General features: G+C 39.8%; 2 protein-coding genes across 3 annotated transcripts in view; one reads left to right on the top strand and one right to left on the bottom strand.

Moving 5' to 3' along the window:
* LOC106957219 (homeodomain-interacting protein kinase 2-like) overlaps positions 1–22,254 on the top strand; it is a 109,898-nt gene that overhangs the window by 78,723 nt on the left and 8,921 nt on the right. Inside the window, exons 3-12 of one of the 2 annotated variants that reach the window (XM_015048482.1) lie at positions 16,138–16,340; positions 16,680–16,885; positions 18,145–18,336; positions 19,405–19,586; positions 20,384–20,507; positions 20,709–20,834; positions 20,922–20,984; positions 21,062–21,228; positions 21,309–21,380; positions 21,491–21,685. In XM_015048482.1, coding sequence (XP_014903968.1) covers positions 16,721–16,885; positions 18,145–18,336; positions 19,405–19,586; positions 20,384–20,507; positions 20,709–20,834; positions 20,922–20,984; positions 21,062–21,228; positions 21,309–21,380; positions 21,491–21,581 — 1,182 coding nt within the window. In that variant the 5' untranslated portion in view covers positions 16,138–16,340; positions 16,680–16,720 and the 3' untranslated portion in view covers positions 21,582–21,685. Of the gene's footprint in view, positions 1–16,137; positions 16,341–16,679; positions 16,886–18,144; positions 18,337–19,404; positions 19,587–20,383; positions 20,508–20,708; positions 20,835–20,921; positions 20,985–21,061; positions 21,229–21,308; positions 21,381–21,490; positions 21,686–22,254 lie in introns of those variants that run through there. The other variant, XM_015048483.1, reaches the window with a different exon arrangement.
* Positions 9,722–11,634, bottom strand: LOC106957221 (somatostatin receptor type 2). Its single transcript, XM_015048486.1, has one exon. The coding sequence runs from the start codon at positions 11,265–11,267 to the stop codon at positions 10,248–10,250; it is 1,020 nt and encodes a 339-aa protein (XP_014903972.1). The 5' UTR covers positions 11,268–11,634; the 3' UTR covers positions 9,722–10,247.

A 22,254-nucleotide genomic window follows, 5' to 3' on the forward strand; every position in this document is an offset into this window, starting at 1 on the left:
TAACTCAAAGCGGAAAAAAGTGAGCCGCATTAGCTCCTGGAGATGTGACGTCAACGCCTTAGGTGCAAAGAGCCCATATTTTCAAGCCAACGATGATTGCATTTGAGAAAATGTATCGTTTGTTGCTTGTTACATAATTGGTAATCATGCTAATGTGAAACACTTTGAACTGCTTTGTTGTTGACATGTGGCTATTCAAATAAACTGGACTTGACTTCATTTGCTGACTGCAGAAAAAGCCCTGCCATTGCTCAAAGTAGCCCCTCCCCTTTCTTTTCCTCAATTAAGAAAAAAACTTTTTGATATCATTTTCAAAACATTCCAGTTTATGATTATGTTACTGTAGCAAAAGACGAATTCAGTTGGATAGTTTAGTATTTCACCAGGGATGTCATCATAGCTGCAGGATGTAACTTTTACAAAAATATGTTTGTTTCCATATCTATTAACCTCCTGTTGTCCTCGGGTCAAAATGACCTAAAATGTCCTGGGGTCAGAATGAGACAGGTAATCTGTGAAAAGATCTATTTCCACCACTTCCTCCATGAGTTATTATTGCTATCTGAAGAATTGCACCACTCCAGCTCAAAAACAACATTATATATTATAATGTCAGGGCATAACGTTAATTAAAAAAAAAGTATCATCAAAAAAATGAAGAAAGTTTGTGGAACAGGGCGGGGATGGGCGAGTAAAACCAGCGTAATCTCTGTTTTTGTTGTCAGAGGGCCGTTCCCCTTGACGACCTGGATGTTGCTCCTGGAAACACTGTCAGATTAGGTTATTTATGTCTTGGCAAAAACAAATTGGCCTCTAACCCTGCATGCTTCACAGTGGGGTACACCTCATTCCCTTCTGTTTGATCACCTTTAATTGGTCACGCAGTCACATTTCCAATACCTGCCCCTGTTTGCCCTTTCAAACCAATTAAATTAGGCTCCTGCTTATGCCGTAATTAGTGGCAACTCCCTGTTGGAGTACATCTTTGTTTTTATCTCTATCTCTGCATGTGTACAAGTTAATCTCGATTCAAAAAGCAAAATATGGTTTAATAGCTTCATTACACACAGTGATGTATCTGACATACTTATCTCAGATATTGTTAAGCATTTACTACAGCTAATAGAACTTATTGTGACACTCTTGACTTTCTCTGTCACATCCACTGTCATGCTGCTTCAAGCAGTGTATATCAATTCTTGTAAAATTGCCACACCGGGTCTGTGTCCATATAATCAAGCATCTTGTGGATAGCGATCAACATGCATTTGAATTCTCCAAGAATCAGGAGAGTGCGCACACCCCCAAATTGCGCATACCTGCTGGTTTCTGAGAGACTGGCAGACATTTTGAGGGTTTCAGGCGGAAGTTGAAACACAGTGTTTCTTTGTTATTCCGTCGAAGAGAAACTGTTCAAACACTCCGTATTTTAGCTTCCCAAGCTGCGTTGTTTTTTTATTCGTTTATTTTTATCTGACTAATCAGATATGCTCTATGAAAAAAAAAAAAAAAAAAAAACTGTGAATAACAAGTTGGACTTGCATTCGGAAAAAATGATGAGATGCAGAAACCCTGCATGTGAAAAAACAAGGCTGCGTTTTGCATAGAAGTGATTTCTGAGAACGGGATCCAACGGAGGATCTCAGAAGCAGTTAGTTTGCTGCATTATCTTCCTCTTCCATATGTCTCCCACCTTATCACTGTGGGAGTCGGACTCTCGTCACATCCCCAGTAACCTAAAAACAGCCCATCGATAAACCTCTTCTGGGCTTCTGTACTGACCTTTTCGTGATCCCAGGATAATTTCCAGTGGGAATGTAGATGATGTTAGTTCCCTCCTGACCAGAACGCGAGCATAATTGAGACGGATGCATTCTGTCGCGGAGACAAGGAGGGAAAACATGTTGTTAGATGATGGAAACGGAAAAGAAAAATGGAAGATAAAAAAACATCCAGGCAAGAACAAGGTGGCTTTTGAAAGAGACGCAACAAACGATTCAAAAGCAATCCATACTTGATGGAACAAGTTATAAAAACTTTGTGAACAACTGTTTTTCTTGTTTGTTTGTTTGTTTTGTTCAGTATAGAGTTTGTTTGTCTGGGCATCTTCTATCTGCAACACAATGTACATCAATTGGAATTCGTTATTGTTGCGGCCGAGTCTGAGAAAATGTGTTTTTCAACAAAAACACACCAGATCAGATTCATGTCTCACACCCATAAAAAGGGGTTGAGAGAGCAAGGTTGTTTCTAACCGTCTTGAAATGTGTCTACTTGAGTAGCAGATGAAAAAAAACACTAAATGTCTTTGATTAGCAAGGAAAGGTCACTGGAAACTTCAACTGAAGGCAAAATGAAGACCGGCATGTTCCCGTTTTGAAGAGCAGCTAAAAGAAGTTCTCTGTGCTGTTTCATGTGAACACCCCAGGGAAACAGGACAGCATGGATTACTAAATATACATTTAAAAAACCTGATTATCTTAAAAAATAAAGCATAGATTTACCTTTTTTGTAGGACTTTATAGGGGGTTCCAATAACTGTTTGAAAAACAATTCCTACAATACGGGTATATTTCTCCTATGGAATAAACGTACTCAAAATAAAGGTTGTCCGTGCCAGATTATGGTGCAAACAATATACAAATAAATAATATCACAGTCCGCTATGGATATATAAACATTTTAACTGAATGTTAATCTACCTGTCAATGCATTGATGAATCTAATTTTAGTTCTGGAATCCCAGGATGGCGGGTTTAGATCATCTTAACCTCTCACAAGATGGCGGCTAAATGGACACACTAAAGTGTTTTGGCGCTATTTTAGTAATCTCTTCAATGCTAGAGTTGAGTGCTAGCAGCTTACTACAGCTAACCGTAGCATGAAAGCTATTTTCCAAACAGCCAAATCCATAGTAGTTACCATAGCCTAGCTAGCATTTAGCTTTTACCCATTAGCATAAGGATAATACCATGTTTAAGGACTATTTATGTAGGTTTGTGAGATGGAAGGAAATTAAAGTAGCCATAAAGTTGACAAGTTCATGTTACTGGACTATAAGTGATCAAACCACTTATTGGAATAAAGTTTGTCATATCTAAAATTGTTTCAAACAGAGTTAGCCTCAGACCAGTCCAGAGCTAACGTTGAGCAGATCCATATTAGTGGATCTTCAGAGAGCCTAGAAAACAAAAGACTGAGACTAGTTGAAAGTTTGCATAAAAGAGTGACTAAAAGGTGCTGCATGTTCATTTTCCCGTCAACAAGTAACCTGACTTTTACGACAGTATAGAGATAAACACTGTAACCTGGAAAAAATGGCCAAACCATAACGGAAAGTTTAATACCTGAAAATTAAAAACATTTTTTAAATGGAAGTTGGATCAGCAAAAAAAAAACTAATTAAAAAAAACCCCCAAAAAACCTTGTAAATAAAATGAAACACACAAAGACTGTTTCACGTCCTTTCATAGATTTCATATCTTTTTTTCCCCCATTAATTTCCACAAGAGTGAAATGTAAATATTAGGCAACCCGATTGGTTTTCAGTTTGGAGTCACATAAATTTTCATGAGAATGTGTTGTGCCCAAGCATGAAAAGTAGAAATTATAGTAATCCAGGTTGAAAGAGAGAGGGGGGGGGACAGACATGTTTCCTTAACGGTATTTTAAACGTGCAGTCTGGGTTTTTGTGAAGATGAGGTTTTTGGGTTTTAATATTTGGAAAATAACTTGTAGCAGACTGAAGTTTTCTAAGAAGTGATTTTGCAGAAATGGAGAAATTCTCTTTTGGATGAAAGACAACAGTTGCTTAGCCAGAATACACAATAGGAGTGCAGGGAGCGTCTGAGACAATCCTGGCATGGTAACTCGGAGAATTAACTTGGTGGGAGAAGTGTCTGACTGGAAGCTACATTTCAGTCCGTGTCGTTCTCAGGACCCGCCACCGTCGGGCCATTTCCGGTTCAGACGTTCAACAAATGATTCATTCTCAGGCTCCAACTCGGACCTCCAACCCAAACCTTTCGCATACGTTAATATTACAAGGCAATTAAATAATACATCCTTTGATATCTAACACATAGTCCTAAAAACCAGAAAAGAACTTAGACTTTTATGTTTGTTTTCTGTTCATTCACTTCAGTGTAAGAACTTGTAGAAACCCTTTGAGTAACATTACAAAGAGGTTTATTGAAGCAAACGTTCGAAGATCTTTTGTTGTCATCTACTTGGGCAAAAGCTAAAGAGATTTTCTGACGAAGATGGCCATCTTAGACGAATTGTACCTTTTTTTTTCTCATTTCAGCAGGGAATCAGGCGGATCATGATATAGTCCGTGCACGGTCAGTTTAAGCCTCTAACTCATGTCGTGTGGAAACTTGTGTTTATTAGAAGACTTTTGCTGGTAGTGGGAGAAAACCAGGACAAGACACAGGAAGACCGTAGAGGTTTAATAGTGAAGGACAGGCTGGAGATCAGCACTTCTAGAGCACAAAGGAAGTATGAGCAACTTGAGATCAGTGGAAGCATATTGAAAGAAGAGCAGTTCAGATCAAGTTGGACAATCTGTCGATGGGTTTGGGGCCCTGCTGGTTCCTTTAAACTCTGACCCGAGGGGCTGACAGCTCACAGGAGGCGAGCAGCACCATCAGGTTAGCATCACCTCACAGGAGAGGCTGGAAACAGATGATTTACGACAGATAAAGGAGTTGCTACTGATTATAATAATAACGAAACGAAAATGATAACCTGCTGTGACAATGTTTCCAAGCAGGAAAAATAGCACACCAGTTCTCTAAAAAAGTAAAATTATTTTTCTTTCTTCTTTTTTTTTTGCTCTTGCTCAATTATAACTAAGTTAATCAGCTGAGTTGCTTCCTGTCTCTGATGTGTATTATTTATATGCAGTCAATAGCTCCAGGGTCAGAGTTAACCAACTGGGGACACGGCTATGACTCAGACACATTTTATTGCCTCAAGTTTCCACAAGAGAGAAATAGATCAACATTAAAATCAATAGTCTTTATGGAATTTATTACAGAAAAAACAAACAGCAAAAGAAAAAAAAACAATTATGAATGAAATGGTCACTTCCACTTTGGGGATTTTAATCTAATCTTTTAAGTTTATTAAACTTTCCCACCAGCAGTTTTAATGCAGTCGACGACGTTGCATGTTCAGATTCAGGCTCTGCGGTTATGTCCGCTGCAGCAGCGGAATGGGAATAAAAACAAAAAACCCCGCTGAAATCAAAGTGTTCGGCAGGAGGGACAGGAGGGACATAAAAAAGAGCGGGAAAATAATAAAGAACAAACCGACAGGAGAGAAAACATAGACAAACACATTAAATGTGATAAGGAAATGCCCAGACAGCGTGTCGGGTACGCAAACTGCCGAAGTGACTTTATTGGTCCAAAACTCTAATCATGTCATGAACACACACACACACACACACACACACACACACACACACACACACACACACTCTCTGAGGTCCCATCAATATCCTTTATTGAGAAACCTCTCTGGCAGTTTGCATCTGCTCTTAATTACACATAGAGGTTGAAGGCTGGATCAGTCAGAGCAGGACGGGAGACCTGGTGAAGTACAGGCAGCCTGCTTGTGCTTTAATTAGGACCAACACACAATTCACGCCCACGCGATCCCTTCGAGCCCGCCAATTAATTAACGTGACCTTTGATTGTGGAAGGAAGACAAAAACGAAGGTCAGTGTAAATTATAATTCACTTTATGGAAACAACGGCAGATTGCACGAGCTTCCACATGCTTGGCTTAAAAGAAAAATTGCACTTCCCTTTTTTTTTTTTTTTAAAATTATTTACTATGAGCACTCCCACACTTCAAACAGTTGCAGAGTTGATAATAGAAGAGAAACATTCTTCTGATTGCGACGGTTGCTCGAAGCGATGCGAGACAATTTGATGATGCCACTCTTGCATGCGAAGCACAAACCTATACAACCCAGCAGACGCAAGATGGAAACCACGGGACCGCACAGCTTGCACATAAAGAAGATTTAGAGCTGTGATGTTCCACAGGCAGGCGTCCATGTCTGCTTTGTTGTTTTCAAACTGAGATATTTGATCCACTAAAATCTGTTAAGTTCCTTTGAGCTCAGTACTCCAGAAGGCTGTTGGGGAGAATCCGCCTGCATCCGATCTACGTTATTCAGGACAAACTGCCCCTGACGGAGAGCGACAGAGTTCCGCCATGTTCTCGCTGAGACAATCAGACATTTTTTCACGCTGCATTTTTAATTTTACCAATGGGTCTGGTCTGACTTTGAGGTTTTGCGCCAGCTCAAATTGGAATTGTGAGGAAGATGCTGATCCAAAGTAACAATTATCATAGGAAGGATGCAAAGATAAATTCGTCGGACGATAACTTGGCAACGATTTTCTGAATTTTGGGTGGTCGGCTGATACTTGCATGAGAAGTTGATCTCGTGCACTGATCTGCAAAGGTCTGGACATGAGCCACTGTCAGCTTATTCTTTGACATGAGCCGACCAAAAGGTCACGTCTGAATGTACGCGGTTAATAGTCACTCCACTGTAGCCGACTCAGCAACTTAGTCGCTACCTTTAGCAACTTTTCAGCCAAAAATGTTGGTATCTGCCAAAATTGGAATCAACAGATCAGGTTTTTTTTTTTTTAAAGATTGGTTATCAGCCAGAAATCAGGAATCAGTGAACCCCTTCATCTTTTCTGTTGTCTCACTATAGAAAACTATGTGATGACTCAGGCACATTGAACACTGATTTCATTAAGACCCACCTTTAAACCCAGTTGGAGTCGGTGTTTATAAATTAGAAACAGATTGGTCTAAAATGAGACACTGGGGGGCATTTTCAAGGCCAAGACCAAAAAGAACTCAATCTCCCATCACACATTTGCAACAAATATCTTGAGAATGTAAGAAACCTTTGGGTCAATATGGGCTGGTGAGACAAATGTGGAACTTTTTTTTGATGGTTTATACGGGTTGCTACATCTGGCATAAACACATGCATGGACCTGGATAACTTGTTGTTATTGGCCTAGTCAAGGTCCAGACTTAAAACCAATTGACCCTGAGTAGTCTGTTTGTGCTAGAAAACCCTCTACTGTGGCAAATTCAAAACAACTCTGCAGGGACTGGGCCAAAATTCCTCCCATTATGATGTAATCACCAGTTATTACAAATACTTGACTGCTGCCAGTTGTAGCACAACTAGTTTGTAGCATTCACTGTTTTTTTTCTACATTGATTTGGCAACATTTTTCCCTCAATAACTAAAATCACAACTTGAAACTTGTGTCCTGTTAGGAACACAGAAACAGTTAAAATGTAAAGATAGCCGCAGATATACATATATAGTTTTTTGTCAACAGGGGTTGCAACTTATCCGAAGACCCCAATTTTTGATACCCGAAGCTTAGTAACATGCAAGTTACCATGAAAATATTAACTTAAAGCAAGTGTGAAATGTTTTTAAGGTCGGTAGTGAAAGTGCAGAAACTCCCAGTTCAGCTCCAGAGTCTCTGCACAGATGATTCAGCGCTTCCTTTATCCTCTCATCGCTACCTGCTGTAACCTCCGACACATCAGCCTCCCACTCACAGACAGATGACATGCAGTAACAGTCGATGACCTCCTGCCTCCCCCTCAGGCTCCAGCTGCAGCTTAAAATCAATAGCCACCAGCTGAAAACAGTAATTGGGATTTCTTATGCACGACACTTCCTTTTATTAGCATTCTGACTCAAAATTTATTTCTCTGAGGACAAAAATCTACATTTTGACGCACATTTGCGGTGAATCCTACATCACAACCGCCTCGGTGCGCGGCTACCTCCTGTACATCACGACCTGTCGGTTCTCCATTTGTATTCTGCTCGCCTTTACATTTTTTGGCAGAGGTCTATAAGCTATCTTTACACCGAGCCTCAAACAGCCAGTGGATCCCAGCCAGGCTTGACATTTAGAGTCTTTCCAGTTCACAGGATGCCCTCTGGGGGGAAATATCAGAGCAGACAGCCATGACGAGACACTTAGTTTGCTTCATCTCACCGAGGGTACGCATAGTGTCTCACAGATTTATGATTTTGAGTGTAAATTACTGTTCAAATCAAAAAAGAAAAAGAAAAAAAAAGAAGAAAAAACCCCCCAAGGGGAACGAATAGCAAACCTCCACCAAAAAGCAGAATCGTCCTGTTTCATGTGTAGAAATCCCACTAAGACAACTGTAAACATATTTACCTCAGAGATGTGATGCATGTGCAGCACGACTCAAACTGGGTTACCGTAGCAATCTGGAAAGGATAAGAAAAATAAACTGTGCGTTCTGACGCACAACTTGACGTAAAGTTTAAATATGGAGCCTTGCAATAGTATTCACACCAGGAGAAGTTCCACATGTCTCTGTGTGTTTTATTTGGGGGTTTTCATGTGAAAGTGTTTTACAACTTTGAAAGAAATCGTTTAAAGCCTGGCCTACTTTCATATTCACTCGAGTGTTTGCTCATTAATGTTACTTTACAAAACAAGCGGAAGATTAATTACAACACACTGTTGCCGGATTTGAGCGACGAATAAATATCTGATTTTACTCAAGGATATGCATACAGATTCATGTCACACTTTTCTGATTTATATTTGTAAAATTATTTGATCTATTTACAGTTGTTGGTCTGTCACATGAAATGGTAATAAAAAAAAAACACATGGAAGTTTATTGTAACAATATTGATGGGGATATTAATATTTATACAGGGTGTTGTTCTGACAAACATTCTCCACATGAGCAAGATTTTTTATGCAAAAATGTTTCTATCGCTTTAAATTTAAATCGCCTTTTGGCATGTGGTTACTGTAACGTTGCCTTTTAATATTACATGACTTTGCATACAAGTCTACTGTATGCCTACCCTTCAGCTATAATTTCCATGAATCATGAATTGAGTAAATAAATCAGTAGATAAGAGTCATATGGGATTTAATTGTTGTAATTGATGCTACGTGCTGCACTGAGCTGGGTAAACATCGACATGCTTTATCTGCTGTATGTTGTGGGATAGATTATTCTCTGTGTTAATCTATACATTGCAAACACACTCATTAAGAAGTAGTGTTTCAGTGAAATCTTCAGCAAAGATATTTAAGTTTTTTTTTTTTGGTTTCCGGAGCTGTGATCTAGTTATGCAATATATGTATATAATAAAAAGGACAACACAACAAACAGATGTTCTCACTTTTACCCCTGATCGTTTCTCTAAGTGTGTCCCACAGAATATCCTGTCAACTTTGGGAGTTTTCAGTGTGAAACTGTTTGTACTCGAAGCACACACACACACACACACACACACACACACACACACACACACACACACACATTGCCAGAAAAGAGCAAACACACTCCTCTGCTGCCCTCCCTCTGTACGCTCTTGACCACCGGGACATAATCCAGCTGAGGGAGACGTGCCGATGCGATTGGCTCAGTTGGGACTTGTTTACGTGTGGCCGCGCTGGTGTTAACCCAAAGGTGGACGACCCCTTTTTATTCTGTTTACACTCAAGCTGTTTTCAGTTTTATGTTTTTTTTATGTGCCACATTTTGTCAGACCTGCTGGAAAGGCTCATAACGGCAAACATGTTGGAGCTCATGTTGAGTTGTAAAAAAAATATAGATATATTAATAATAATAATTCCATAGACAAAGGAAGTGGTACATTTTTACATCACAAAGACATGGTATTCATACACAAAGACTGCTGAGTAACATTATCAAAACATAATTCAACTGGGGTGTTTGGTAAATTTTTATTTTTTACTTTTTTTGTGGGGAAAAAATCTTGAGAAGAGATTTTCTCATTTTAACAACGCATGAATAATTTTCAGCTGTACAGCAGCATTCACAAACAGTACAGAGGAGAGGTCAACAGGTGTTTGACCAAAACTTTCTCTTCAAATGTACATGAACAGATTTCATTGCTTGTGAAAATACAGTCCAATGCAAAACCCCAGGCAGACAATAAAATCAATCAACAACAAGCTCAGAAAATTTATACAGATTCACTCTAAGGCAAAAACGATGCACCTTTCATGTTTAAACAGGATGTAAACAAAATCTCAGTTTGTCAAGACTCTCAACTCATTGTAACAAGAGCAATCATATTGCTGGATTTATGTACAGAAGTTCAAAAGTATTGTTCAGAGCTTGAGAACTGAAGTATCAGTACTCGGTTCTCAGGCCAGAAGAGTGACATCTTGTACGCTGGTGTCATTTTGGTTGCACTGTTCCTCACTGCACTGCACTCCAGAGCAGGATTTTATTCCAGGGCAGAGCAAGGTACGGAAGTGCCTCCTGAAGGTGTCGGACAGACAGGCATAGAGGATGGGGTTGGCACAGCTCCATGAATACGACAGTAAGACTGCAAATTCAAAAGCCCTGATGAAGGTCAAGAAGAAGCTGTTATAATGCAATGAAAGGAAGTTGAAGGTGTAAAACGGGAGCCAACACATGCCAAACACTACCACGACCGCCACGACCATCTTGGTTAGCTGTTGCTCAAGCCTGTGTCCCTCGTGGTTTGGCACAGAGGAGAGCTTCTGCCGGCACCGCAGAGAGATCAGCATAGCCGCGTAGGAGACCGTCATCACCGTAAAGGGTATGGCAAAACCGATGATGAAGGTGTAAGAGAGGATGCCAAGCCACAAGGCGTCCGTAGCAAAGTCTGGACTGCAAAAGCCGTGATCGGCGGTGAAATAGAAGGCCATCGGGAGAATGGTGAGGAAAGAGAAGAACCACAGGGACGATGAGACAACCTTGGCGCAGCGCGGAGTTCGCCAGCGGGCAAACCGAAGCGGCTCGGCAAGCGCCATGTAGCGGTCAATGCTCATCGCCGTGAGGCAGAAGACGCTGGTGAACTGGTTGATGCCGTCTAGGACCATGACGACTTTGCACGCTGCGTTCCCAAACACCCACCGATTCTGAAAGTTCTGGCTTGCGATAAACGGCAGGCCGACCATGAACAGTCCGTCGGCCAAAGCCAGGTTGAATATGTATACCGTCGTGGAGGATGACATTTTGTCCAGTTTCAAAATGGCAATGATGACGAGGCAGTTCCCAGCCAGTCCCACAATGCAGACCACGAGGTAGAGGACAGCCATGGTGATGCCAAAGCCATTGATGTTGTCCTCAAAGTACAAGTGTTCCTCCACATACGACTGATTGTTGTCTACATAAAAAACATAAGATGATTCCATTGTGACTCAGCTGCTTGTCTAGAGAGGCAAAAGAAACAGTATAAATAATGATGAAAATTCAGTGACAGTTGTGCTTCAGCAGGGAGGGAAGCACAAAATTTTTCTTCAAGTGGATTTTCCTCTTGGAGGGAAAAGTTCTCAGTGGGAGAGATAAGTAAACACCTCAAGTGAAAAATCTGAAAATCAAGCAGGTTTCTTGGTTCAGATTCTTCAACTCATCTACTCGAATCCGGCCTGTCACACTTCCTTTGATCCACTGACAAGAAAAAGTTTTTCATCTGATAGCGACGTGAGTTTCTTCACAAACACTCTCAGAAGCAGGGTGGGGAAGACTCGGACGCTTGCCTGAACACTCGTTTTCCTTGAGAGCCCCTTTATATCTCTTCCCCCCCTCTCAGTGTGTGAGGAGCGTGTCTGCTGCTCCATGTGTGGGAGACCCTCCCATGTACCTCCCTCCTCTTGTTCATCAGCCTCCAATGACTGTGACGAACTCTACGGCTCGTTGTCGTGGCATTTCCAAGACAAACCCTTCTAAACAACAGCTTTTGTTTTTATAACTTTGTCTCTATCTTTTCCTATCAACATTCGTTTCTGTTTACCCTACTTTCCTCCATCAGTTGTGGCTCCCCACCCTCCACCTCTGGCTCCTGCTTCTTTTCTGCCTCACAGTTCAGCGGTGGGTCATGCATCAAGACCCAGACAGATAATAACACTATCTCGTTGCTCTGGCCACCCACCTCTATGGCCTATGAGCTGAACAAATCTGCAGATGGGAAGGAAAAGTCTTTTTTTGCAGTTTTGTTTTTTTGACATTTGACATAGGAGGCTGCTGTATTCTCCTCCGACTCCTTCCATCATCCTCATACCCGCCTACCTTATTTGTCTTGTAAGGGGGAGAAAGAATGGAAAGTTTTCGTGAGAGATGGAGGGGAGGTAAGGGAGGGAGGGTGTAATAAATGCTGGATGAGGGACGGCCACACATCCTGTTATTGCGTCGACATGCATAGCTGGAATGCCCAATTTTTGCCAAACAATCCTCCAGCACGTTCTTACATCATCTCTGCTTACAGCGATTCTGCATTATATCAATTCAGCACTAACATTTCTCACCATGTGGTGCCTCTCAAAGGTTTTCACATCCCTTATTCACATTTTGGCAAGTCTGCTTTCCATATGTAGAGACTCTGCTTTCATTTAGTCAGACTGGATGGAGAGTATCATCCAAATGGATTCTTCAAACACACAATCATGTTTTGATGTACGATATTTCAATGTAGGTCCCATGCCATGATGCTGAGAAGAATGATTACATTCGATTGTATTTGGTGGTACCAGAATTCATATTTGTACCGAAATCTGAAAACCCATGAGGGATATGCATTTCATTTTATTTTTATTTTCATTTTCATGTGACAGGCCTACTTTGAGTTCTGTGATAGAAACATTCCATCTAATGTTTTTTGGTATTACATGACCATGTGGAAAAGTCCAACTTTTGCCAGGTTCTGCACTGAGCAGCTCACATGAATTTCCTCACATATTTCTCAAGACATGCCATCCGTGTCTTGTTAAACTGGTTCCAATTAAGTGAAGAAAAACACCTTTTTAGTCTGCATTCGTAATTGGCTTGTTGCTTAACCTACTGACAGGAACTGACACCTCCAATTCCCAACAATGCCCTCCCCCATGTAAAAGCACGACTAGAAAACTTTGTTTTGCGGAGCTAAATTTGGAAGTTTTTCCACAGCGTCGTATTTCACGGTCATTATTTCACTGTGGTGTTTCAGCAGACACACTGGCAGTCATGTCCACATTCAAAGTCCTCTGATAAACTTCCAACTTAGAAAAGCTGCAAACGTAACGTTGAGCTCAACAAGGTCTGGGATGACTGTAACAGTCAGACGTGTAAAAAAAAAAAAAAAAAAATCTGATTTCCTTTGTAAAGATAAAGGCAAAACTGATTGGATTCCTATTGAGACCTGTGCTGTCTTTATTCCCATATCAAAGCGATTACACATTTTTTACCCCCTGTCTGTGCTTGCAGCTGTTTACTACCCCTCTGAAAGTACAAGCATCTATAAACACTTCTACTCCACCATGGAAAAAACAACCATGGGTGGCAATGATGTAAACTTTAATGAGACATGGAAAATTCAAAGGAAGGACATCATGAGGATTTCAAAACCGTACCAATGACTCTGTCTAAAACAACTGAAGCTTGTTGTTAAATTTGAAGTTTAACAGAAACAGAATAAGGACAAAGCAAATCAGAAGAAAAAACCCATAAAATGTTACCAAAGTTGTGGGTGAGTAGGGGGTTTTTCTGCAGAAAGACATGCATGTGGTATTCATGGAATTAGTCGCATCATGTAAAGATTTGTTTGCCAACTCTAAACAAGTTCATTAAGAGTTTTTAAAAGAATCTCGCCTTTTGAGTTCCATACCAAGAATAATCCAATAAGCAATCACTCTACTCATTTGTCTTCCACTAATCTGAGACCGGGTTGCTAGGGTAACAGGTCTGGGAAGGAAAACAAACATCTCTCTAACTCATTCTACAAGATCCTAACAGGCAAGTGTTCTTGGTCTAATTTGGGTTCTTGTACTAGTGGGACCTCTGAAACAGAGGTTCACAGTCAGAGCACCTGAACTAATGTCTATCAATGTGGAAGAGAAAAACTCTAGTCTATACTCCCTCTGGATTGGAGACCGCCTTAAGGCTCCCACGGTCTTAAGAGACGAGGTTGCTGTGATTGTAGCTAATATTAACTAACTACTGATATGACTGATCTGATTGTGGGCTTAAAAGCCGTTTTCAAACTAAAGAGGATTATAGGCAAAACTATTTTCCTAAAGTTGATTTATTCAGCATAATTTTGACCTCATAATTTGATTCAAAACTGTTTTATTAATTCTAAAATATGACATTGTAGCGATGGCCTGTTACATCATATGAAAGCCAGTCACTTAAAATAACACTTACTACTTTGCATCCAGACCTTGTGCTCAAAATACACATGACTCAGCAGTAGTTTGTCAAAGTGACTCACCCTAATTTTAAAATGTCAACAACTAAAAGTGCTAGAGCAAATCAGGGGGGTCAACCGAAGATTTCTCCACTTTTACAAGTCTGGTGGATGTCAAACTAAATTTGTGACTAAGAATTTTGTCTTATTTTTTTAAGCCTTTGGGGACAAATCCAACACTCCAAAGTTATTCAAAATATTTTTCAGCTGACCTGATTATCTGAGGTGACCAAACTAACACCTCAGATCTTGGTTTTAAAGTCATGGTGGACCCTTCATTTTTTTGTTTTTGTTTTAGGGGTTTAGGTTCAGAAACCAGGGGGCTAAACAAACCTTTTGCAGAGCCATGCAAGTTTCTAAAAAAAGAGCTCCAATGAAAGACAGAGGCCATCTGCAGCTCACATGTGGTGATATAAGCAAAGCCTGAGTCATGTCTGACATAACTGTTTCATCAGATTGCTTCTTGGTCAACACGCATCTAAGGAATTGCAAACTGCATTTTTCATCACTTAGCAGTCTAGAAATTCCACTTTCTAATTGCATTGTTTGTCGTTTATGGGAATCAGGCTGTTTTCATCCCACTTATTGTTTCTCAGAAACGGTAAGCGGGGACCTGGAGAGACTAATTGGTGACAGAAGTACACAGTTCCAGTTGGGATTTTGAAATCATGGCATTTAAAGGGGAATCTGTTCCAATTTGAAGCTTGCACGTAGTACTTCATGGATGCAGATTTCAACATAGCTTTCATGTAGGTGGATGATAAGAACAAAAAGTCAAACACAGTTGAGTATCCACCTTTGACTGTAAGACTGGTGGTCTACACTCAGCGGTTGCTCTTGTACTTCGTTCCATTGACTTTATTATGGTGTTCAGTGTTGAATTTACCTGCCAATCTCTTCCACTGTTTCAGGCTCATCAATGGACTGCTTGTGTTATGGATCAGTGGTAGACCGTATGGTCTCCATTGCTCTCTGAGGCTCCTCTGTTGTTGTGGTCATTAGTCTCTTTGGGGTGTCAACAGATCCAGCTTCTGTTAGCCATTCGTCGGTCTTCTTTAGATCCGTCACTTCTCCAGTCTACCAGTAGATCATATCACACGGAGACTTATCTTTCTGCAATTGTGTTTTGACAATTAGCAGAAAACAGACAAAAATTTGCTCACATTTGTAACAGAAACCCAGTGATAATACAACATTGAACGTTTCTGAATATAGGTCACACCCACTAAAAAAAAGTCCATACATAGGTCAGATTTTACACAAAAAGATCTGTTTAACTTTTAATGAACACAAATATCACACATGGTTTTTCCTAACGTTGCCCCTAACACAGCTGCTTTAAAAAATAAAAAATACAGTAGACTGCCAGGAAAAGTAATCAGCAATTAGCAAACTAATCCAATTAGATCTAATTAGGGAAATTAGCTTTTGAGCTTGTGCTGTTATCTTCTTCACACAGACGTCCAGCCTTTCGATACTTATTGGTAAAACTTACATATTAGCCGCTTCGTTTGGTACTGATTTGGTACTATCATGACAATTTCATGCTTTTAGTTCAGGATTTTTCACATAACAAAGCTAGTTAACATTTGCCTGGGTCTGTCTCCATGGTAACTATTCTGGAAATTTAACTTGCTTGGGTTAGGTTTCTCAGATTAGTGAGCCTAATGAGGAAATCTTTGGAATTGAACCCCTGCAGATATTCCCATTATTTATTGAGAGTCTACGAACATTGTTGTGTTTTTCCTTCCAGGGGTATTAATTGACATTTAACTACCAACTGGAGCAAATAAGAGTTCAGAAATGAATTTACGAAACTTTTTTTCCCTTTCCCTCCATTTGAGGCTTCCATTGAATCACAGTGTGACATCAGGAGTCACTGTGACGGAACAGGAACTCAACAGAAGGTTGGAGGAGAAATGGAATCTTCCACCAACTTTTTCGTTCATTCCTTGCTGGCGAATTTGCTCGTCTTCGACAAACAACCTCCCTTAAACCATTTCCCTTGAAACGTCTATCGACGTCACGTGACTTTAACAACCGTACGGTAAGTTCCCCTTTCTTCAGCCTGGAATCAGAAATCAAAGTTTACGAGTTTATTTGCTGATTTGTTTGTTGTGTTTTTCTTGACGCATTTTAATGACATTGCATTGATTTATGAGATGGATGGGTGTTATTATCCAAGAGTAATTGATTTCAACGTATTAAATATTCATGATTCATGTAAAAGCTATCTGTAAATAGATAGATAGCTCTATTTTGGTTTAGCTTACATTTATTGTATTTACTGATGAACTTCTCTGTAAGCCTATATCTAATAAACAGGATTTACTGTTCATCATATTCCTTCTGTTCTGCTTTTCCCTCACAAATCCTCCAATTTCAGCTGACACCTTTAAAGCCTGTGAGCTTTTGAGACCTTTGAAGATGGGGATTGGCATTTCGTCTCCATCCTGGGACTACGAGATGGAGCATTACCTGGGCAGTGGCGCCTATGGAGCGGTCGTCCAGAGCAAGAAACTGGGCACCAATGAGATCGTGGCTTTAAAAGTAATCAAGAACGAGAGATACATGGAAATAGCAAAGAAAGAGGTGAAAGAAAAAACTTTAGACTGAGCAAACTTTTTGAATTTGAGCAACAAAATTGGTTTTGCAATTTGCATTTATGTTACTTGGCTAGATTTTAATCTATATTTATGAGCTAGTAATTAGGGACATTTTAATCAAATTTACAATGTATTCATTCTAAATTAGTTGCATTTTAATTAACCGTAGATGACTTTTTGTGAGTACGGTGGGGTCTGGCAGTATGAAGTTGGGCCATCTCATTATAGGATCATTTTGTTTGTCTGGTTCGTCTTCTAATGTATGCAAATGTTTGGTTTGTGATTAATTAATTAACCAATTAGATAAGGTGAAATTGACCTTGAGCTTTATGTTTTCTTTTAAATTAACTCAGCAAGATCGTAACGTTCTGTATCCCTGACAACCATAGCTATGTCATTCCCAGTCACTCTTGGTTAAGAAGCTTAAGCCGTGTCCGAATTCAGGGCCTGCGTCCTTCGAAGTCCCGATTTGTGGGCTGACAAGGCCTGTCCGAATTCGAACAATCCTCCAAATGTGCCCTACTTTTCACCACATTTGAAGGATGGGTCAGGCGCATCCTTCATGGCCCACACTGTTCCATGATATTCATTGTGGGTCCAATCCAGGTGTTCAGGCAAATGGGGGTGAAGAGCTGCCAATTAATTTGCTGTGTTCGATTTTAAGTGACACAGCATAAACTTTTACAGTATTTCTAAGTGACAATATAGCTGTGTAGACCTCAAATATCTGCTTAGTTTATCAATACGTCACCTAACTGCAGTGTTGCTCTACTGCATTGACAGCCAGCTGCCATCGCCAGCCCCTGAATTTGGACACATTATTGACTGTCTGCAAGACAGTTTGACCGTAGCGTTAGCGCTGCTGCTGTACAGAATCTTTCTGCTGAGCTTATCATATGAACTGCTTCTCAATCCTAAGAACAGTTGTGAACAGCACAATAAAAAGGTGTTGTGATGATGTGCTTCAGGTGTTTTTGCTGTCTTTGCTGTTTTAAACACTACAAACAACAGAGATTGAGAAACCTGAATGGAACTGAACCAACATCTTTAGTCAAATTCTAATGTGAGATTAGATTTTTGTTAGTTTAGAAGTTATTGGATGTTACATTTACAAATTAGTATAATAAACATTTGAATTATTTTATTTGGCAATTTTTTTTATATATCCACCAAAATGACTTGTTAATAATGAACCCCAAATTTTTTTCTCAGCTGAAATTAAACCTGATAAAACTCACTCTTCAGGTGGAGATACTTCAGTACTTGAAGGGACTTGGCTCAGACAAGTTCAACATCGTCATGTTGAATGACTCCTTCACCCATGTGGGATGTTACTATATGGAGTTTGAGAAACTGGATATAAATCTGACAGACTTCTTGCGGAAGAAGCCACAACGCTCCCTGGAACAGAAGGACATTTGTCCCATAGTGCATCAGGTTGGTCGTCTACGCAGGGTTGTGGGCTGGTTGGTGGAGAGGGGAGAGGATATGGTGCCTATTTGCACCGGTAATTGGGTGAGAGGCAGGGTACACCCCGGACAGGTTGATTGTCCACAACAAGGCAACACAGAAACTCACACACTCACACCAAAGGGTGAATTGGCAAGACCAATGTACCCATCAGTCAGGTTTTTGGACTGTGTGAGGAGGCCGTACCAGTACCAGGAGAAAATCCAAACATTCATAGATAGAATCCGAGACCCTTTTTCTACAAGGCAGCAGTGCAACAAACTACACCGCACACCATGTAGCCCTGTTTCTGTTATGAAAGTAGAAATAAAAACCAAAAAAAAAGTTGGTGATAGAGCCACAATGATGTATAGAATATTTATTTTTCCTACTGAGATCATTCCAGTTTTGGTTAGAGTTTGGTATCCTGTTCTGTTTTCCAAGCATTTAGTGATTGTTGAACAGGTTGTTGACCTTGTAAAAACGACTGGTTATTTCACGCCTTTCTCATTTTGTAGTTAATACCAGACGGCTGTCTTTAGGTACAAAAGACAGCCGTCTTTTGTACCTAAAGACAGCCGTCTGCTTCGGGAGATTTTGTACAGGTTATGTTTTAAATTTTAAACAAGAGGATGTTTTGCAGCTCTCAAGTAATTGCATATATTCAACTCATAGACGACTGACTGCAAGAAAATGTTTGTGTGACCACAATGACTAATACTTAGGGTTATTTTGGTTTAATCCAAACCAAAATACATGGAAATTGTTTGATAAAAAGTCCTCGGAGAATTATATACAATTTCTAAAAAAAAAAAAAAAAAGATTTCCAACGGTAGTTTTACACCATTTTCAGGTAGATAATGTTGCCACTGTTTAAAAGTCAGATATATACACATTTTCTTTCAAAGGGAAACTGTGGCTTTTATTAAAAAGGACAATTACTGTATCACAACTGTTTTTACCTTTTGTGACAGCCAATAGTATTTGAATAAATTAATGAAGTTCAGTTCTTTTTCTAAACTAATCAAATTAATTCATATTTGTACTTGCTTGCAGCTGGCCACAGCTCTGGACTTTCTTCATAGTGTGGGGATTGTTCATGCAGACCTAAAGCCAGAAAATATTATGATCGTGGACGAAGTACAAAAACCTGTGACGGTCAAAATTATTGACTTTGGTTTGGCCCTAAAAAATCCAGAGGAACATAAAGGAGCAGTTCTTCAGACCCTTTGGTACAGGTACCAAACTTCTAACTCCTCTGTAACTTCGGACAGCTGAGAATAGCAGGAGGAAACACGGAGGAGTCGTACTTACTAGCTAGCTTACGTTGATTTCTCTGACTTGCTAGAAATCAAAAAAAGTTAGTGATCACAGGTTACCTTAAGTGAAGTTCTGTTAAAGGGTAGTATAAATGAATATTTTAACAACATTAGATAAACTCCTGGTATTTTCATTTTGTACAAATCAAAATTAGGTGTTTTTTTTTTTTTTGCTAACGCTAAGTCTAATGCTAATGCTAACTAAGCTAACGAATAGTCTGTCAGGAACCAAGACCAAATCAGACTTAAAAGTAGCCAATGATTGTTGTTCAAGGCATTCAAGCGTGGAACATGTACTGAAGACAAGTCACATAATTAGTTACCCAATAGAAAAATAAAGCTGTGCAAAAATTGACAACACTGTATCATGCCAGCAGCTGTAAAATTGTGTTTTTGTTTTGCTTTCTTTGTAAATGAAAGCCCAATTAAATATAAAGAGAATTTAAAAGTTGATAAATTAGCACTAGCATAAACCGCAAATGTTATTGAGACCAGATTTGTTTCAAGATTGTATTGTAGCCCACCTGTTAGCTAAATCTTCTGGAATAAACTAATGTGGATTTCTACAGCTAGCTGTCGTTTTTTTTTTTTTTTTTTACATTTTTGCAGAACCTCTCTTCAAAAATTCAATAAGATCTCCGTCATCAGACTCAGAAGGAAACAGTCAGGTGTTTAATATTCATTACATCAAAATTTCTGTATTTATCTTCTCATAGATGTCCAGAGGTCCTACTGGGAGCTCCCTTTAGTGGAGCGATAGATGTTTGGTCTCTAGGTTGCATTGTTGTGGAAATGTTTACCGGTTCTGCTTTGTTCCCTGGAGAGGATGAAAACGAAATGGTTAGTATTGCATTCTAAGGGGATCCACAAAAAAGACTTGACATCATTGTTTTTGCTCCAATAGGTAACGAATCTTATATTTCAAAGCTCCACTTCCAATTGTGGATTGAAATAAAAATAAAAAAAATTAAAAAAGAAAAGAGGTTTGACTTAACTCTTTTGATTCATCTGGAGTGAATCAAATCTGTGTTGTACCCTCAGATGAAACACATTGTCCTCACCTTTGGAAATCCACCAGAATATTTGCTAAATTCAGGGCTGAATACCATGCAGTTCTTCAACAAAAATGATGGAGAAGAGGAACCATGTGGCCAGTGGACATTGAGGGTAATCTTTGGGTGGCTGTTCCTGACTATTGTTGCTTCATTTTACCATGTATTTTGAACATATCTCACTAAGCCTTTAATTTTACAGAGAAACACTGAAATAGGAAACATAAATTTCATTCCACAGAGGACTCTGGATTTCCTCAACATGGTGGGACATTCAAGGAAATCGAGCTTGATTTGATGATGCTTCCATTTCCTCACAATTTCTGTTTCATCCCACATCAGTTGCATGAAAATGTGTTAGATGAAAATGCAGATGAAAGCGAGCGGGATAGTTTTGTCGAGCTGGTAGCAGACATGCTGAAGGTGGATTCAGCTAAAAGGATCTCACCAAGAGAAATTCTTCTGCATCCGTTTGTCGCCAAGAGCCGTCTGGCGGACAATAGCATCCGGTAAGTGTGTCTTGACTTTAAAGACCGTTTGGAACATATTCTGCAGTGGACAGATAAGGACTAACCTTGCCTGTTTGCAGTGGGAAGTCCTCCAGCAATGCTGGAAGTAAAACAAAAATAGACCAAAATGACAACGTGGAATCTGGAAACAGGTCAGTTGATTGATTTTCTTTTGTTAGGAAAAAAACTGGGAGAAACTCTCAAATTGTGAAAGTAGTAGAACTAAAAAGATCTGAACAGTCGTTTGGTTAACTTGCCGTAGAAGCCCAGACGCCATCCCAGCTAAAAGGAGAAAGGAGTGTGAAGATGTAGAGATGACATGTGGACAGACGAGCCCATCAATGTCACCTTAATGGAAATGACAAAGAGATGATGTTGTGATATAGATATAATCGGATGAAAACTCAAACCTCAGCAAAGAAGAGGAGAATAAACCGTAACAGTAAGACTCGTGTAACAAATGGTTAAAATTTTAACTTTTAACGTTATCGATCCATGTGGTATATTAAACCTGCCTCGGTCATAACCCTTATGCGTATGAGGACTGAGGCAAACGTGGAGGTCTGTGGCAAATGATACAAGTTTTACGGGTGTGGGGTCGGTTGGGCCCCATTTGTAAACACAAGGGTTAAGAGATGAGGTCATTTGGATCCCACAGGTGTTTTACCTTGTGCGCAGTCCAGCGGGGTCACACTGAGCTCGCGTGTGCTTTTACAAATATATATTTTTTTTGTTTAATGAACCAAAGTAAGAAATAATTACAATAGGTCTGAAAATGACTTGTAGATATTTGGGTAAAGAAAGCCAACAATTTCCTAGCATTTTGGATTGAATGTGTGTGACGTGGTTGGTCTAGAAAATGTTTTTAGTCGGTTTTTTAGGAAAGGAGACCTTTGATGTCGTTACCCAAGTCAAATAAACAGGGCCGTGCAGAGACCACTAAAAGGGCAGGGGCTCAAAAAAAAAAAAAGGGCACATCTTACCGCATTCTAGGACAGAATATTAACAAAGCCACACAGCTTTGAG

The sequence above is a fragment of the Poecilia latipinna genome, unplaced genomic scaffold (genome assembly GCF_001443285.1).
Source record: "Poecilia latipinna isolate Pla-1442-1.1 unplaced genomic scaffold, P_latipinna-1.0 Scaffold886, whole genome shotgun sequence".
Classification (NCBI taxonomy): domain Eukaryota; kingdom Metazoa; phylum Chordata; class Actinopteri; order Cyprinodontiformes; family Poeciliidae; genus Poecilia; species Poecilia latipinna.